We start from the raw sequence: 20,449 nt of genomic DNA on the forward strand, positions 1-20,449 counted from the left end.
TACACATCCACCCTGGTATCATTGATAAAGTACTCCAAAGGGTAGAAGCAGGAATACAGATACACCAGTTCCTGGTTGTACGTTATGACATTTGTTGCTGGGTCATTTGTTTCTATCATACCACTGACATTGACAAACTGGATGTTTGAAAAGTCTTTAAAAGCACCCGTTCCTTCAGCATTGGTGATCTGTATGTAGAAGAAAATATATTTAAATGCTGAAGTAAAATAATTGATGTTTGAAAGATATGTAAGGCTGAAACATGGTCTTAGGCAGTGGTATTCATAACATGGCCTCCGGGCCACTTGTAGACCAGTTCCCGTTTATTCTCTGCAAACTTGCTGCTCCGTATATTTCTGAGCCTCCCAGATAGTTACCCAAATGAGGATGGCAATTGAACTGGGATTCAGTGTTCAAAAGACCATAAAATACTTAAGTGTGAGGAAGGTTCATCCTAATCCTGCTGTGTCAGCTGTGGCTCAGTGGGTAGCATACTCGCCTCTGAGTCAGAAGGTTGTGGGTTCATAGTCCCAGTCCAGGAACTTGAATGCATAAAGCTAGGCTGACACTCCAGTGCAGTGCTGAGGGAGTGCTGCACTGTTGGAGGTGCCATCTTTCAGATGAGACGTTAAACCGAGGCCCCGTCTGTCCTCTCAGGCGGACGTAAAAGATCCCATGGCACTGTTTCGAAGAAGAGCAGGGGAGTTATCCCCGGTGTCCTGGCCAATACTTATCCCTCAACCAACATCACTAAAACAGATTATCTGGTCATTATCACACTGCTGTTTGTGGGACCTTGCTGTGCACAAATTGGCTGCCGCGTTTCCCACATTACAACAGTGACTCCACTTCAAAAGTACTCCATTGCCTGTAAAGCGCTTTGAGATGTCCGGTGGTTGTGAAAGGCACTATAGAAATGCAAGTCTTTCTTTCTTTAATTCATCAATTCAGACAAGCCTACACTCCTCTCACTGCTACATATAAATTGTTTCTTAAATGTTTCCACGACTCTGTCTAGATGTCCATTCCAAGTATTGATCACTCTCTGTGTGAAGAAGAATTTCCTGTTTTACTAGTTTGAATATGTGTCTCCTTGTCTGACTGTACAGATTAATTTAAAGTTAATATTCTGGATTAACCTTTTCCTTACCATTTACTGCCTTATATACCTCTAAAAGATCACCTCTGAGATACCTTCTTCCCAGGCTGAAAGCCCAAGTTTCTCCAGTCTTTCTTCATAACTGATATCCCTGACATTAGGGTTAAGCCTTGTGACTCCTCTCTGTGCTGCCTCCAGTGTGGGAATGTCTCCCTTGTTTCTCAGCAACCAGAAATGGGCACAGTACTCAATGTGTAGTCGGACCAGATCACGCTACAGTTTGAACATAACTTCCTCTGACTTGTTTTCGGTTTGTTGATTGCTACTCTGCATTGGTTGTACATGTTTACCAGTAAGTCTACTTCACCCGTAGCTATTTCAAAACCATTCGTGGAGAATGTATGTTGCTCATTTCCTATCTGTAGTATTTTACACTTGTCTGCAATAAATTTAATCTGCCATTGTTAGGCCCACTCGCATATCTTGTTTAGTTTATTCCATAATTTCGGGCCTATCTCCTTCGATTCCACTGCCCTTACTAACTTCTAGTGGAGCCTATCAAACAACTTTAGATTTATTTATCTTTTGTCTGTGTCCAGCGTTTCATGCATCTGGATACCTTTAGATTTTTTAAATTAGTTGCAGGAAGCTTTTGGCAGAGGAGTCACACCAGCTCTCTGTTTTTTTTGCTCTCCAGCAAAAAAAGTAAGGCAATGCTATCAAAGGGCAGGGCTATCATAGTTTCCATAGAGCAAGTGAAAGAACCCGATTTGAATTGTTGGTCCCAAGGCTTCATTTACTTTACTGTCCATGTGTGGAACTGCTCGGGCTCTACTTGACACTTACTCACAGTGATATGATTGAAATAAGAACCTCAGTATTTGGGAAATCACAGATGCCGACTTGTGCCCCATCACTCCATGGTTTAGAGTATCGCAGTATTCCTGCAAATGAACCTTGAGCAAGTCCTTGGTTGGGATTGTGGTCCTCAACAGAAAGACTGGGAGTGACATTACTCTTGGGAGGGAGGAATGAGGGTCAGCCAACTGTGTAAACCATTCAAGCCACAGTCTCACTTCTTACAGTATTATCACTTCTTACACATTTCACAAACAACATTAATTTTTTGTGGAAATTCATGATATACTGTAAGCAAATATATACCAAGTTATAATTTATTTTCATTTTCTACAAAAGTAGAGAAGTTATGCTGAACCTTTATAAAGTGCTGGTTAGGCCACAATTAGAGTATTGCGTCCAGTTCTGGTCACCACACTTTAGGAAGGATGTGAAGGCACTTGAGGGTACAGAGGAGATTTACCAGAATGGTTCCAGGTATGGGGGATCTCAGCTATAAGGACAGGTTGGAGAAGCTGGTTTTCATTAGAGCAAAGGAGTTTGAGGGATGATTTGATAGATGTGTACAAGATTATGACGGGTTTGGATAAGCTAGATGGGGAAAGGCTGTTCTCACTAGTTGATGGTACAAGGACTAGGGGACACAGATTTAAGGTTTTGGGCAAGAGATACAGGGGGATGTGAGAAAAAACTGTTTTATGCAGCAAGTGGTGAGGACCTGGAACTCGCTGCCGACAGAAGTGGTGGAAGCGGAGACACTCAATGTTTTCAAGGGGAGACTGGATAGGCACTTGAGGGAAATAAACTTGCAGGGCTACGGGGATAGAGCGGGGGAATGGGACTGACTGGATTGCTCTACAGAGAGCCAGCACAGACTCGATGGGCCAAATGGCCTCCTTCTGTGCCGTTATGACTCTATGGGCTGGATTTTACCTTTTGATGTGGCTTGGGGGCAGGACAGCTGCCTTCTGGGTTCCGATCCCGCCCCGAATGACGTCCGATGCATAGACGCTATTTTGCGTCAATTAGCCTTGTTAAGCCTGCCCTGCGGGCTTGCCGGCCAATTAAGAGAGTTGATGACACGTCATCTGCCGGTTTTCTTAAAGGGGCCACACACAATTTTTTTTGACAGGTGATTTTTCAGTGTTTGACAGCATTGAGGTGCTGAAAACACTGCCAATCACTGTACAAAGGTGAGCCCTTGCACCCAGGCTCTCTAGTAACTCCCTCCTTAGGCTAGAACAGATGGCAGCTGCAGGTGAGGTTATAGAAGTGATCTGTCACTGGTGAGAGAGGTTCTCCCAATGAGGTGGGACTACACAAACACTTCAAAACTTGTTACCGACAGAAAAGTCTAAATACATTAAAAATTATTTTCCTAACATTTTCTTACCTCTGAAACTCACCAGTGCACCATTAGATCCTTCACACCCTTCTGCAGCTGTCATCAATGAAGAAACATTACAGCAGACCCACAGCACGCCACACTTACCCTGGCGTGGTGTCTGGACATCGGGAAACCCGCAGTAAACCTGTCAAAATTGGAAAAAGCCTCTTAACTGCCTGTTAACTACCTGTTAACAAGCAGTTAAGTGCCTATAATCCTCTTCCCGCCGCTAGGTGTCGGGTCCATGCGCAAATTGGGGACCCAACACCCGGGAAGATTGATTGGAGGCAGGTTGATAGCGGGTTCGGGACCCGCTGTCAATCTTTACAATTTTACCGGATGTCCCGCCTCCAAACCCATCCCCTGAGCGCCGGCAAAATTCCGGCCTATGACTCTATGTTCAATTCTACCTGTACTGTCTGTATTGAATTAATGCACATATCGGGAATTGACTGAAAATATTAATAGTGGGAGGACTTTGCAATTCTATTTACTTTATTATTATTTATTTACTATCATATGCTATAATTTAATATTTAATATCTATATATTTGTGTCAAATAGCAGCATGCACTATCAAATTGATCTAAATATGAAATTCCTTCAAGTAGCTATGATTGACATACCAACAGTTTGTTTCCACATGAAGTGGCGTTAACGTCACTGATGGGAAATGAAAACCTGAGAACAGGAGGAGAAATTGATGCATCAACTGTTCCCTGGCATTTTGGGTCAGTAAATTGATTGTTTAAAGCCACATTGCTCTCGTTGTAGCCAGCAAAGTAAATTGGGCACAAAAAGATCGACAGTTGCACAGCTTCAGTTCCACAGGTCACTTTGATGTCATCGTTATCTGTCAAGAAAAGTGACATAGATTATTCTATCGTGAATGAAAATGTTGCAGCATTTGACAGTAGCCTAAAGATTACTATTAGTGGTATTATGGGTGGCACCCATTTGTTAAAATGGATTTTAACTTAGAGCAGGTTTCAGATGGAGTGTCAAACCCAGCAGATATCATCAGTTTGAGGCCTGGACTATATGAACTCCCGAGCATCATTTGAATCGCATCAGCTAGCTGCCCACCCGAAATGAGCAGCAGCTGAGACTGAGAGCTGGCCAGCAGGTTAAAATCATGGAATCTGGAAGCCACCCGTCAGCACCAAGGGAAGTTGTGGGGGATCGGAGCCATTTGACGGGTGGGAAAGCAGGAGCTCAGATAGCAGAGGCCCAGTGGGTCCCGGAGGAGATTTCCTGCTTGCATCGGGTGGGCGACTCGGATGCCTAAAAAAATGGGTCCAGTTAAGATGGCAGCAGGCGGGAATCAAGCAGGAATGGGCGATAACTCTTAGCACAATTATTTCAATGAGCGCCAAACCGTTTCTGTGGGGAGGATGGGCTAAAATTTTTCCCTCTTTCTCTGCTGTTTTAGAAGAAGCGTTAGGTTAACACCTGCGTTAGATTAGTGGACAAGGGAATGACATATGAACTTGTTAAACTGTTTGACCTCTAATATTGCCAAGAGTAATTTCCAGGCTAGTATTTCTTATAGTAACATAGATTTATATTTGAATAACACAACTTGGGGTAAAATTTCGCTGTCGCTTCTCCCAACCTCCTGCTGTAACTTTGGTGGAAGATCAGTGGAAATCCTGGAGAAATCGCCACTTTACTGGGTTTCTGCAAATCATTCACCAAAGTTGCAGTGTGAGATCAGGAAGAGCCCCCGTGAAAATGTTACCCCCTTATATATTATATCATGGCCTAGAAATTCAGTGGCGCCCCGTTTGAGGTGCCAGCCTCGCCAGGGCGCTAAAAGTAGCGCCCCGGAAGTAGTCGCGGCCGCCCGCCGGAAATTGACTTTGCGCACCCCAGAGGGAAGCGCGGCGCTACTGGAGGCGCCCAGCATCCCTCTTGGGGCGCTGCAACTCAATATCGCAGCGCAATGTGCCGCGGTACTGCAGGCCTTCCTCCCCTTCTTAAAGGGGAGGGGCCTGTTGCAGCGCGATCAAAGATCGCGAGTGCCGGCAAAAGAGCCCGGCACCGAGGAGAAGTGCCGGGCTCTTGGAACACAGCCGGCACTCCGCGGGGGGGGGGGGGGGGGGGGCTCAGGAGGCCGGGGACGGCGGCGTGGAGAGGTGCTGGCAGGTGGCCAGCAAAAAAAATGGCCACCCCGCACCTCAGCACCTCTACTGCCACAGGTAGGCCCCCCTGAACCGGTCGCAAATAGCGACTGGCGTTAAAGCAGGGGGCGCTACTAAATTTCGTGATCGGGGCGGTAGCAGGGCGCTGCGCACACCGATGACGTCATCGGTAGCGACGCAGCGCTAACGGCTAGCGCCGCCATTAGCGCACCGCTAAATTTAGCGGGAGGCGTGGCCAGTGGCGTCCAACCCCCTAAGTGCCCTCTTAGGGCGCTAACGGGTGGCGCAGCCCACTGAATTTCTAGGCCCATATGCCTAACAAAATCTCAACAATCTTCCAAAAGGTTGGATTTTAAAACTTCACTAAACTCTTAATCATTGTAATTGAACTTCTGAACATCAAATTGGTTTATATCTGTTACACCTAATGATTAAGCTGTATTGGTGTATAAGTGAGGGTTGAGAGTTGCACTGGTTGACGGCTTGCACTAGCCTGGATACCTGACACTGTTCAAAGGTCGTTTGAGTGCTCAGGTTGCCCGTACAAGCCAGCAATTCAGTTACTTTTGTGTGCATTTGTGTGTATTAATTTAGCCACATTTTGCATAGTACTCAAAGTAAATCACTAAATTAATTTCTAAATTCAGATACCATTGGCTACATGAACCAACAGTATATATAAATGTTTTCTTTACAATTTTCTTCTCTTTTCTGTCCTCCTCTCCTGAAGATGTTGATTTCTTTTGGTGTACAATTCTACAGATGTCAACAGGCTTCTAATATCTAACCCAAATGGCCATTCATCATAATTGAACCTGGACGGGGCATGTCAGCAGTCCCTTCAATGGCCCAATTTTGAGCAGACGTGAAAACTTTCCAGCATGGACTATCAATAGCGTTTTAGAGCCCAGGGTTGCTGAGGCCAACTGCAACACCCAACTGCTTTCATGATGTAACTAAATACAATTAACTATGTGATTAGATATCATTGAGGGCAAAAATCTAAACCACAAGAACGGAGTTGCCATGGAACATGGTAAAAGTGGGTAGAAATCTCTGGTCAGTTAAAATGCTTGCATTGTCACAAATGACTGTTACTCTATTTGGCATTTTGATTTTATAATTGTAGGATTATAAATCTCTCATTGATATGAGATTACCTGGAAGCCGATAGGTTGCGCCACAATCTTGACCATGAATTTGTATAGTTTGACAATTGATCCCTTTGAGAATTGTAATAGCAATTAGTAAGTAGACGGGGGACAGCATATTCTCTCTTTATCGGTCAGACACCTGTAAACAACAAAACACAGACACACTGAAACACACCATTACTCCATCACCCAAATAAATGCTGTATATTTTCCTTCTCCCATCTTATAAAGTATTATTGTTGCTTTTTTTGGTCTTCCTATTCATTGTGTGGTAGACACCATTCCCCCATCAAAAAGTCTGTTCCTAGTCTTCTGACAATGCCCTTGAAGCTGTCATTAGATGTGCGAGGATGCCATGTTGATTCACCCTCTGATTTTCAATTCCCTTCACCAGAAAAAAATGCTTTGACTCGATGTAATGCCTCCTCCAATGGACTAGCTGAAATCAGGAACTCACCATATGAAAAACTGAAAAAGTGAGCTTGCTGTCAGCCCATCATCCATTGTATCTTATGCCAAGTTATTGCCCTATTTAGCCCATCTCCTAAATAATATATGTTATTATTGTTTTACAACTACATAATAGCACTATTGTTTTTTTAATTAAGAAACCTACTTGAAGGACTAAGGCACATGTTACAGGATACCACCAAGTTTGAAAAGAGAAGGACAGAAGATGGAGCAAATCAAGAACTATTGATTGAATGACAGTAAGCTAGAGTTTTAAAAGCTTGCTTTTTTAACACAGAGTGATAGGTATAACATTCCTGTTGGCCTGAGCAGCTATGACACATAACCAAATATAAATGGGGAATACAGCTCTCAAGACCAGCCTATGCTTTTCAGGGGAACTTACTTATATTTATCATCAAAATCTTTTAGATAGATTAAAGTTTAAAAATCTGGATTAGAATGGGTTCTTATCCAAGGGCAGCTAACAGATACGGTGAAATAGGGTGGCATTGGGGCAGGAAATGAGGGAAAATCAAGCAGTGAGGCCTACTGCTGCCTCACAATCCCATTCTCAATTTCCCTCCTCCTGTTTTGCCGGGATTGCTGTTGTCTTCCCTTCTCTGGAAGCTGCATATAAATGCTGGTGGATGGGTTGAGCCCGAGTCCCCATCTCATTTCATTCCCATCTGTCCCAGTTACCACTGCTTTCTGGGATCGCCATGTGGAAGGTGATGGTAGGCCTGGGCTAGGGGCAGTAGTGGCCCCAAGGTCAGAGAATATAGGTGCCTCCTAGTAGAGACCTCTTCTGCTTCCAAATAGGCTTCACTTCACTAGTGTAGGCTTCGATCTCAGTGAGGTCTACAACATTACAACTCTCTTGATCTTTGGGGCTCTTCCACCCATTTAAGTGCCCGGCCACCTCTTGTGGTGCTGCAGTGGTAGTCCTGCTGCAGCACCATCAGCCCGGCACTGGCATGCTCCCTCCTTGGTTGGCAGAAATTCCACCAGGATCCCTTTGTGCATATTCAGTGACCGCCGACCCACAGAAATGGGCTGGGGTCACAGCGGAGTTGGAGGGGCGGGTGGAATTCCCACCTAGAACATAAGAACATAAGACGTAGTCGAGCAGGAGTAGGTCATTTGGCCCCTCGAGCCTGCTCCGCCATTCAATACGATCATGGCTGATCTGACCTTGGCCCCAACTCCACTTCCCTGCCCGCTCCCCATAACCCTTGACTCTCTTATCGTTCAAAAATCTGTCTATCTCCACCTTAAATATATTCAATGACCCAGCCTCCACAGCTCTCTGGGGAAGAGAATTCCAAAGATTCACAACCCTCTGAGAGAAGAAATTCCTCCTCATTTCCAATTTAAAACGATGCTCCTTTATTCTGAAATTATGCCCCCTAGTTCTAGATTCCCCCACGAGGGGAAACCACCTCTGCATCTACCCTGTCAAGCCCCTTCAGAATCTTATATGTTTCAATAAGATCCCCTCTCATTCTTCTAAACTCCAATGAGTATAGGCCCAACCTGCTCGACCTTTCTTCATAAGACAACCCCTTCATCTCCAGAATCAACCTCGTGAACCTTCTCTGAACTGCCTCCAATGCAAGTATATCCTTCCTTAAATAAGGAGACCAAAACTGTACGCAGTACTCCAGGTGTGGTCTCACCAACGCCCTGTACAGTTGTAACAGGACTTCCCTACTTTTATACTCCATTCCCTTTGCAATAAAGGCCAACATTCCATTTGCCTTCCTAATTACTTGCTGTACCTGCATGCTAACTTTTTGTGATTCATGTACAACGACCCCCAGATCCGTCTGTACCTCAGCTCCGCTGCTGCTGTGTGCCGGAGAAGAGAATTCAGTCAACAATTTCAGATATTTCTGTTTGCATGGTGTTTTCCTCCATTATGGGTAAAATGTATAATCCTATATCAGAAACTACTCACTGTCATGTCAATAGTAAAACAAATATTGAAATACCACCAAGTAGTGTAATTTTATATGCTAAATAATTTGATGACATTTGTGAAGAACTTCATACCAACAGCGGTAATCATTAGTAATAATCATTGTGCAACTGGCATCCTTATATTTAATTCAATTTAACAAAAATATCCCTAGAATAGTATAACTTCACATGAATAAGTCATTGCAAAAATAGATGTCAGTAAAATTGTGGTAACTATGTATTTTTAGCTGAACATTGGCCAATTCATACATCAATATTGGGAGAAGTAACAGAAATATCATGAATGTCCATGTTCTATAAAAACAAATTAGACTGAACTTCAATTTTTATAAACTTTTTTGTTGTCAATTTCCTTGCCCCTTTCCCCCTCTTTTCTGAAAATGTTGGCTCACAGTTCCATGGGCCCTAGCAGTCCTCTGGTACCTCATCCAAGTGGCTATTCTTCTTGCCTGAGCCCAGACAGTGAGCGTTGGCAGGTCTTTGAACAGTGGAGGTTCTCACAGCTGAGCCCGATCCTGTTCTCACTTGACGTTAACACTTTCCAGTAGGGGTCACTGCATAGCAGTTAAAGATGGCAACCCTGGCTCACTTTTCCTCTCCCAAGATCAAGGCTCTGAGGCCTATTGTAACAGCCCAACTGCTGCCTTAGCTGAAACCAGCTGACTTGACATGGAACACAAGCTGTACTGTGGATTTTTTGCAGCACGTTTACTGCTTTGGAGTATTTTCCTAATTTTTTTGCTGTTGTCCCTCTTCTCCTCTTCTGAAGGCGTTACCTGCCTCTTCGGATGCAGTTCCATAACACCCTCTGGTACTTTGTCCAGGGACCATTCTTCGTCGGTGAATCCAGGCAGTAAATGTCACCGCACTATTCGACTGCAGGGGCATCATGCATATTCTAATCCTGTCCTTACTCGATGCCCACGTGTGCATTTCTCAGCTAAAGTTGCAGATGGAGGAACTTTTGGCTGAGGTTCGCCTTCCTAACCCAGGGTGGGGAGGCCAATTGTTGCACCCTAATGATGCCCTAATTGAGATCAGCTAACCTCGTGCACACCAGGAGTCCAATGCAGGACCGTCCTGATCTGTATGGTTCTGCTACCCACTGCATAAATTTACTGACGCTCTGGGTTGCCTTCCTAACACTTTGCTGAAGATTTAAATATTGGACAATTTTACCAGGGCTCCTTGATTTTATTTGTTGAACTGCAGCATTTCCATTGGAAATTACTTCCCTAATGTTCTCCTCAAGACAAGCTTCTATTTAACCCAGAAAACTACAATGAACACAATGAGAATGAAACTAAACAAAAGGAATCTTCAGAGCTAACCCAGTGTTGCAAAATGTTATGCAATAATTCTACCGTTTAAAAGGTTGAACATTGTTCCCAGGTATACTGTACTATGAAGCATACTGTTACTGTCCATTTTGTACGATACTGTTACTATCCTTTTTGGTTCTGTATATTATACATGTTCCCTTTTTACAAAATACTAAGTAAAAATATTTCAAAAAGTTGAAGATTCTTAATAAACCAATAGATATTTATAATGCGTATAGATTCTAAATGAGTACATAGATCATGATTGTGTGTCATACACCTAAATAAGTCAATCGATAGTCTGTCATACACCTGGACAAGTCAATAGGTAGTTACAGTATATAATATACTTAATAAATAAATCAATAGGTAATATTAATGTAAAACATACCAGTATGAGACAATCCAGAATACAGTGATGCTTCGCCTCTCGTATAATGATGTCTAACTTGTAGATGTGTTTAGCGACTGTAGCTCCTGTACTTTTATAGTGCTTTTCTCAGAGCTGATTGGATAGTATTGGTGTCACAATGTGGCACAGTTTTCAGATTTAAATTTTAAAATAAAAACTAACTTTCCTTTATTATAGGGCACAAACACGCCTTAGGCAAAATTTCAAAACTAAATAAGGGGCTTGTCTCCTCACACAAGTATAATGTTCTCAGCTATTGTGATACCAGTTGAAAGCCAAAATATTTGTTCCATTTACAAATCAATTGATCTAAACAATATGGATTACATTTGCCTCTTTTTCATTTTTTTGGTCTGTGTTTAATAGCCACTAACCAAAATGGCAGGTGGTCCCAATCTTACTTTGGTGGGTTTTGTCCTATAGAAATTTGAAAATTAAATCGCATAAAACTGGTCAATTGAGATGACCATTTTAAATGATCATTTCATACTTCTCAAACAGTCAAGTATGCACGTGCCTGGCATGAATGGTGAATATTTTGTTCTTCCACGTGTGATGTGATGTGTGTAAAATCTAGTCAAAAAAGCCCAACAGAAATTTTGCAAAGCCTGTTTTACAGATGTGAACATGGTGCTCTGATCTTGCTTACAACACCAAACCAGCCTAAATCCCAATGGCAGTACCCACTGGTCCACCTCCTGCTGATAGCTCGAACATGATTCTTGGTCAGTAAATCCATGGGTGAATGAGTAATGGAGAATAATAAGCAGAGGATGGTAATGGCCTGAGCTTGTGGGAGGCCTCTGATCTCACCTCCCCAACTTCTATTATGATCTCCGGCTCCAAAATGTAGAAGGCAGTCATCCCATAAGAAATCAGATTGTTGTGAAGGCCGCTTTTAGAACATCTCTTCATATGAGGACCAAGTAAAGGAGCTCAAAGAAGGGAACAGGGCATTGCAAGGAGGCAGAAAAGAAGAGCGCACAATTTCATTAGTTGAGATGCAGCAAAGGAAAGATAGACTGCTAGTTCCCATGGGAGAAAACCTTAGAAAAATGTCTTGCATGCCATGTGGAGGGGAATGGCAGTGGCACTGGGTGCCACCTCTCTCACCCCCAAAGCTGAAGAGCAGTGCCAGAAAAAGTTCAATGACCTGAGAAGAGCATACAGCAAAACCCGGACAACATCCAGGCTTGGGCTGATAAGTGGTAAGTAACATCACCAAGCCCCTCACCATCAACATCCTGGGTGTCACTATTCACCAGAAACTCAACTGGACCAGCTTCTTCGGCAGCACCTCCCAAACCTGCGACTACCACCCAGAATGACATGGGCAGCAGGTGCATGGGAACACCATCAACTCCATGCTCACCTCCAAGTCACAAACCATCCTGACTTGTACATATTACCATTCCTTCATTATTGCTGTGTCAAAACCTTGGAACTCCCAACCTAACATTGTGGGGCCTCCTTCATCACTCAGACAGCAGCAAGTTAAGAAGATGGCTAACCACCATCTCCTCAAGGGCAACTAGAGATGGGCAATAAATGCTACCCTGATGAGCAACACCTGCATCCCAAGAATGAATTCAAAAAAAAATCCAAAGGGGATTATGCTCTTAGCTTAAACCCTCCTTTCCTTCAGGTCTAACATCATAACAGGAGGGTGGGGTCAGAGAATGATGAAAAGGAGGAAGATGATAATGATGATGATAATGGGGAGGATGAGGAGTAGGAGGGAAGGAAACTCTTCCTTGTGGACTAAAATGATGATGATAAAGATCAGGATGATAATGTGGAGGAAGAGGATATTGAGGGCAAGGCTATGCAGGAACCTTGGAGCAAGATTCTGCTGCATGTTTCTCTGCCAAAATGCGCTCTATGTCTCCTGTGTGACTTGCTTTCTCATTCCCAAGAACCAGCTCAGATACTTTCACACCAAGAGGAATTGGATAGTGTCAGTGAGAATGTGACACTGGGTGATTCACAGGACACAAGGGTGCTGGAGGAGTGGGGAGTGGGTGAGGATGTGTCATCTTCCCAACGGAGACCGAGGAGAAAGCTGCCCATAGCTATAGAGTCATGGGTCGTTGCCTGAAAAGGATTTTCAAGAAAAGTGCAGGCTCTGAGGTCAGCCCGTAAAGATATGTGGCAACTGACAGTTGTGAGTTTCGAACCCAGAGCCCTCATTTGTGGAACATCAAGGAACCTTCTGATTTATTGCAGGAATTTTTTTATTTTTTATTGTTTATTACTTGAATTTGTAGCAGCTGCACTGGAATCTGCAACAAATCCCCCCGCCCCCCCCCCCCCCCCCATCTCACCTCAGAAGTGGCTCAGGACCAGTCGGTGCTTCCTCCTCCAAGGAAAAACAGACCACTGCCTTGTTGTCAATGGGGAAGAGATTAGACAGTACCTTGCGCACCAGCTTTCAGATCCAAGGGGTTGGGATACAGATTGCTATCTATGAGGACGTTCAGCTTTGTTAGCTGCCATTTGACCAGACAGCCCACATATCAATGGGGACAGAGGTCCAAGCCACAGTGGAATTGCAATAGTTGGAGGTCAACTGCCTGAGGCTGGTGTTTCTCAAGACAACAGCACATGCCGGGCATCTAGCCTTCCTCTCAGAGCACCACACAAGAATCAAGCTGCCTGGGTGGAAACTCCAGAGATACAGCTCCCTCTCAGGAGCTAGCTGTCACAAGAAAAAGGCCACTCTTCCTCTAATGTTGGTCACAGATCAATTGGTTATAGGACCCATATAAAGTGGGCAAACTTAACGTTTAGACTGTGTTTGAAACCCACAGTATTTTAAAGGAGAAGCTGCAACTTGGATGTCAAGTTTTGGGTAGAAGGCAAAAAAGGTTAACAGTTACATTGTGTCTCAGAGGTTTTAAAGAGAACTGGAGAGCTACCCACCGTTTTCAGTTTCCACCATTCCCCTTAGTACAATGTGTGTCTCATTGGCATATGTGCTACTTGGAGTAAGGGGACAACCAGGAATAACTTTTGGATAAAAAAGCAAAATACTGCAGATGCTGGAAATCTGAAATAAAAACAGAAAATGCTGTAAATAATCAGCAGATCAGGCCGCATCTGTGGGGAGAGAAACAAAGTTAATGCTTCAGGTCGATGATCTTTCATCAGAACTGAAAAAAGTTAGAGATGTAACAGGTTTTAAGCAAGCTATCCATGGGGGTAGCTACAGTCTTCCTGAGAGGGATACCTGGCACCTCCCCTGACCCTCCAGTCTTTGGCCAGATTTTCTGGCCTCCCTAACAATGGGTGCTCTTGATGTGCGTGGGTTATTGCCATTCCAGAATCCCATTCGTCTTAGAACATCTGGCAGGGGGGTGGGAGAGGGAAATTCTTAGTCGGTGCAATCTTAGCATAATTGCCAGGATCCCTACTCTGTGGATTCTTGTCTCCTTTGTTTTCAATTTTAAGAACTCACCTATTTTTTCAAGGCTTTGCACCAGCTGCTTTTGTATTACAGTTGATGGCCATCCTTGCTAAAGTGTGACCACACCTTCCAGGTGACGACACATTGCTCATTCTATACTGCAGTTTTGCAGTTGTGGTTCGAGTCAAACACAAGTGTCCCCGATTTTGGTTACTTGACCTTGATTTTTGTGGGCCATGTGCCTGAGTTGATGAGCCTATGTGTCACATAACATTTGTATGAAGGTTGCCTGTTATCTAACATTCACTTCCTGCAGAAGAACCGAATTAATTTCAGTATCAATCAGATAACATTATGATAGGGACAATCGCACGCACATGATAGAAAATAATGGGGTTTGTTGCATCACCATGGTGAAGCACGGTAAATAATAGCTTGGTATATTTGTGGAATAGGCCATTGGCCAAGGAAGATTACTGAAGTAGACAGTAGAAGTGTATCAGGGATTAACTAAATGTGCTACTGGAAGCGCTCCCCCTCCTTCTTGGGGCGCTACCATTGAATATCGCGGCGCTAAGTGCAACAGCGCCACGTGCGTCGGCACATAGCACCATGGTATTACAGGCCTCCTCCCCTGATTAAAGGGGAGGGGCCTCAAACAGCGCGCACTGGGGCCCTGCTGGACCACCGGGGAGCGGGGTGGCAGCAAAAGAGCTCGGCACTCAAGAGGAGTGTCGAGCTGACTGATCACGGCCGGCACCCTGCATAAAAAAGCAGAAGGGGACAGGTGCTGGCAGGTGGCCAAAAAAACTGTCCGCTCGGCACCTGCCCTTTAATTTGTGCCGCCGCGGCTGCAAAATCACAACCCTGACCCTGCCGGACATATCATCTGGCGGTAGGTCAGGGGGCGTGACCGAAGTTTGTGGTTGGGGTGCGAGCGGGGCGCTGCGCACACCGATGATGTCATCGCTGGAGGCGCTGCACCACAGGGCGCTACCAGCCGCCGCTAACCTCCCACTGAATTTCGCGGGAGGCGTTAGCGGCATGCACCCAGGCTAGGGGCTTTGCGCTCCGGGGGCGCTAACGGGAGGCGCAAAGCAACCCAATTTTTCCCCCTTTGCATTGATGTAAGGCCAATGTATGACTGTTAACTTGTGGAAGATATGAACCTATAGGTATTTTTATGCTTCGCCATAGGTTTCGGGAGAGCAGTGCAATGCCATCAGTTGCTGGCAGAAGCAGAGCTATGAATTTGGTGGCAGCTTCTAAGACCAATCAGAAAACTGGTTCTCTCCTGCCACCAGAACAAGAGAACCACATGTCTGCCAATATGAAATATTGAAAATGAGTGGTGTGGCTTGCTTTTGCTCCATATTTGGATTTATGTCATGCATAAGAACTGAATGCATTCTTGTGTCAATTAGATAACATGACAATTGGAATGTATGCGTGCACAGGATTGGAAAGAATGGGCCTTGTTAGTGTGGTGTAACAGTATAGTGAAGTACAGTAAATAATAGTATGTGAGTTCACAGAAAGGAGGTGTCTGATTGTCTAAGACTGTTAAACAGGCTGATTAATAATGGCAGAAGTTCAGCATAGCCAAAACCGTGATTACCGTAAAGCAAAGCAGCTGGCTGCATGTCCCCTGTGATATTTTACATAGTTCTCCAATTAAACTGAGTTTACATTACAGAACCACATCATGTAGAAAGCTGTTCTGTAATTGCTTCCAGTCCTCAAGCTGCAGAGTACCCTCCGTTTAGATTGCAAAGTGATTCCACATTGGCAACAAACCAAAAAGCACATGTGGAAGGTTCCACATAAACACTTGTTCGAAGGTTGTGCTTCACGACTTTGGTGAGGGGAAGTTCTGTGCAGTCGAGAAACACATGATCAGAGTTCTGAGCATCTGTTCCAACAAATGACATGCGGTTCAGTCTTCAGTAGTTTAAAAAAATATTCTCCTCCGATAATTCAGAATTCCCATGATATATCTTTAGAGATGAATTTAATATGAAGTTGATTTTATGAGCTCTCAGCACAGAGCTTCGAGTGGCAGGATCCCACAGTGGGAATTTGGGTGCCGAGCGCAGCGGAAATCTGCATGATTTTCTGTCCATTAAAAATAATCTGAGGAGGAAGAGTCTGATCTAATTCAAAATTCAGAAGCAAAGTGGATGAACTTCAACAGCTTTGAAAATTGAACATCTGAGACCGTATCCCAGCTTGGAAGAAACACAAGGGTGACATTCCTGTGCATAAACAGCACAGGAAATTTTCTGAACCAGGAGAATCAGGTGGAAGTCATTTTCTCCCATTGTGCACTTTTACAATGTTTCCCCCCAAGTTCGCTCATGCTTTTTGAGCCTCCCCACAACCCGTCCACCAAGGTAACATTCAGATTGACAGCCAGCTGTGAGATTCCTGGGATTGTACTGCTAATGCATTCAGGGTAAGTGAGCTGCACCAGCTACCAGGATCACCTGATGAAGGCGGAAATGAGGAGTTTGTGAGCCTGAAGAGCCTGGAGAGTTTAAACACTGATTTCTACAGCCTTGAAATGCTTTTTAAAGCCATTTTTTGTTGTTGGGTTTATTACAACAAAGACCTGCACTTGCTTCTCACAATTCTGTCCATCAACGGAATTCAAAGCAAGACATGCAACATTTTTTTAAGTGGTGCATTCCCACTTTATACAGGCCTCGGGAGGCCCACCAGAGTTTGCGTGCATCAAGTGGGTAGGCTGCCCAATTCCCGACGCACCGGGTGGGCAGCTGGTCAATCGTCTTGAAATGAGGCTTGGGAGTTAAAATCGCCCGAGTCGCACGCTGGCGATGACATGGGGTCTTCCCATTTGCCCCCCCACGCACGATTAATTAAAAAGCAGAACCACAAGGGTTACCTGAGCCACGAGCGAATTTGGCTAGGACAAATAAAATTAGAGAGTTAAATGCGTGGCTCAAAGGCTGGTGTGGGAGAAATGGGTTTTGCTTCCTGGGACACTGGCACCAGTACTGGGGCAGGAGGGAGCTGTTCCGTTGGGACGGGCTTCACTTGGCCAGTGCTGAGACTAGAGTCCTGGCGGATCATATAACTAGGGCTGTAGAGAGGGCTTTAAACTAACTAGTGTGGGGGGGAGGTTCCTAGAGAGCAAATAATAAAAATGACAACAGAGAAGGTCATAGACTTAGGTAGCAGTGGGGAAATTAAAAACCAGAGCATGTCAGGAAGGGGCAGAAGGTATGGAATAAAAGGTAAAGTAATAAAAAGGGCAAAAGCAGGAACTAAGTGTCACAAAACATATTTGAAAGTTCTCTATCTGAATGCACGTAGCATTCGTAACAAAATAGACGAGTTAATGGCACAAATAACTACATATGGGTATGATCTTGTGGCCATTACAGAAACATGGCAGGGTGACAATGCCTGGGAATTAAACATACCAGGTTATTTAATGATCAGGAAGGACAGGCAGGAAGGAAGGGGAGGTGGGGTGGCTATGTTAATCAAGGAAGGAATCACTGTAATACAGAGAAATGATATTGGGTCAAAAGATCAGGATAATGAAACAGTTTGGGTGGAGGTAAGGAATAATAAGGGGAAAAAAACACTAGTGGGCGTAGTCTATAGGCCTCCGAACAGTGGCAACTCTGTTGGACGGAGTATCAATCAGGAAATAGTTGAGGCTTGTAATGAGGGAACATCTATAATTATGGGGGATTTTAACTATCATATTAATTGGACAAATCAAATTGGGCAGGGCTGCCTTGAGGATGAGTTCATTGAGTGTATTAGGGATGGGTTTCTTGAGCAGTATGTAACTGAACCGACCAGGGGGCAAGCAATCTTAGATCTGGTCCTGTGTAACGAGACAGGATTAATTAAAAATGTCCTAGTAAAGGATCCCCTTGGAATGAGTGACCATAACATGGTTGAATTCCATATTCAATTAGAGGGTGAAAAGGTTGGATCTCAAACAAGTGTGCTAAGCTTGAATAAAGGAGACTATGAAGGTATGAGAGCGGAATTGAGTAGAGTGGATTGGGAAAATAGATTAAAGGGTAAGACGATACATGATCAGTGGTGTATATTTAAGGAGTTATTTTACAACTTCCAAAAAATATATATTCCACTGAGAAGAAAAGGGTGTAAAAGAAAAGACAGCCATCTGTGGCTAAGTAAAGAAATTAAGGATAGTATTCGACTAAAAACAAGGGCATATAGGTAGCCAAATCTAGTGGGAGGATAGAGGATTGGGAAAACTTTAAAAGACAGCAAAAAATAACAAAAAGATTGATTAAGAAAGGGAAGATAGATTATGAAAGTAAATTAGCAAAAAATATAAAAACAGATAGTAAGAGCTTTTATAGTTATATAAAAAGAAAAAGGGTGGCTAAAGTAAATGTTGGTCCCTTAGAGGATGAGACCGGGAAATTAATAGTGGGAAATTTGGAGATGGCAAAAACACTAAATGAATATTTTATATCAGTCTTTACAGTAGAAGCCACTAAGAATATCCCAACACTGGACAAACAGGGGGCTAAAGGGGGGGAGGAGCTAAACACGATCAAAATCACTAAGGAAGAGGTACTCGGTAAAATAATGGGACTCAAGGCGGATAAATCCCCTGGACCTGATGGCTTACATCCTAGGGTCTTGAGGGAAGTGGCGGTAGGGATTGTGGATGCATTGGTAATAATTTTCCAAAACTCCCTGGACTCGGCAAAGGTCCCGGCAGACTGGAAAACTGCTAATGTAACACCCTTATTTAAAAAGGGCAGTAGACAGAAGGCTGGAAACTATAGACCGGTTAGCCTAACATCTGTGGTAGGTAAAATTTTGGAGTCCATTATTAAGGAGACAGTAACAGGACATTTGGATAATCATAATTTAATAGGACAAAGTCAGCATGGTTTTATGAAGGGGAAGTCATGTTTGACAAATTTGCTGGAGTTCTTTGAGGAAGTAACATATAGGGTGGATGAAGGGGAACCAGTGGACGTAGTGTATTTAGACTTCCAAAAGGCATTTGACAAGGTGCCACACAAAAGATTATTGCTTAAGATAAAAAATCACGGGATTGGGGGTAATATTCTGGCATGGATAGAGGATTGGCTATCTAACAGAAGGCAGAGAGTTGGGATAAATGGTTCATTCTCAGACTGGCAATCAGTAACTAGTGGTGTTCCGCAGGGGTCAGTGCTGGGTCCCCAACTCTTTACAATCTACATTAACGATTTGGAGGAGGGGACCGAGTGTAACATATCAAAGTTTGCAGATGATACTAAGATGGGAGGGAAAGTAGTGAGTGAGGAGGACATAAAAAACCTGCCAGGGGACATAGACAGGCTAAGTAAGCGGGCAGAGATTTGGCAGATGGAATACAATACTGGAAAGTGTGAGGTTATGCACTTTGGCAGGAAAAATCGTAGAGCAAGTTATTACCTTAATGGCAAGAAACTGGAAAGTACTGAAGTACAAAGGGATCTGGGGGTCCTGGTGCACGAAACTCAAAAGGTTAGTATGCAGGTGCAGCAAGTGATTAAGAAGGCCAATGGAATGTTGGCTTTCATTGCTAGGGGGATAGAATATAAAAACAGGGAGGTATTGCTTCAGTTGTACAAGGTATTGGTGAGAACGCACCTGGAATACTGCATACAGTTTTGGTGTCCATACTTAAGAAAAGACATACTTGCTCTCGAGTCAGTACAAAGAAGGTTCACTTGGTTAATCCCGGGGATGAGGGGATGGACATATGAGGAGAGGTTGAGTAGATTGGGACTCTACTCATTGGAGTTCAGAAGAATGAGAGGCGATCTTATTGAAACATATAAGATTGTGAAGGGGTTGGATCGGGTGGATGCGGGGAGGATGTTCCCGATGATGGGTGAAACTAGAACTAGGGAGCATAGTCTTAGAATAAGGGGCTGCTCTTTCAAAACTGAGATGAGGAGGAACTACTTCACTCAGAGGGTGGTAGGTCCATGGAATATGCTGCCCCAAAAAGCTGTAGAAACAGAAATAGACAGTTTCCTAGAAGTAAAGGGAATTAAGGGTTACGGGGAGCAGGCAGGAATTTGGACATGAGACTAGGTTCGGATCGGTCATGGCCCTGTGTGTAGCGGAGCGGGCGCAGGGGCCGTGTAGCCTGATCCTGCTCCTATTTCATGTGTCTAATTCTGTTAGATTCAGGAGATGGTTCTGTGATAGTGGATTGGCGGTTAGGATCAG

General features: G+C 44.0%; 1 protein-coding gene across 1 annotated transcript in view; it reads right to left on the reverse strand.

Moving 5' to 3' along the window:
- The window catches only part of LOC147107692 (zona pellucida-like domain-containing protein 1), a 37,046-nt gene extending 25,322 nt beyond the window's left edge, over window positions 1-11,724 (reverse strand). Inside the window, exons 1-3 of the mRNA XM_086006075.1 lie at window positions 11,623-11,724; window positions 6,649-6,711; window positions 4-188 (exon numbers count right to left, since the gene is read on the reverse strand). Of these exons, the coding sequence (XP_085862201.1) occupies window positions 4-188; window positions 6,649-6,711; window positions 11,623-11,724 (350 nt within the window). The remainder of the gene's footprint in view (window positions 1-3; window positions 189-6,648; window positions 6,712-11,622) is intronic.
- Window positions 11,725-20,449: the final 8,725 nt, after the last annotated feature.

The sequence above is a fragment of the Somniosus microcephalus genome, chromosome 14 (assembly GCF_052327205.1).
Source record: "Somniosus microcephalus isolate GS21.2 chromosome 14, FLI_Smic_1.0, whole genome shotgun sequence".
NCBI classification, from domain to species: Eukaryota; Metazoa; Chordata; class Chondrichthyes; order Squaliformes; family Somniosidae; genus Somniosus; species Somniosus microcephalus.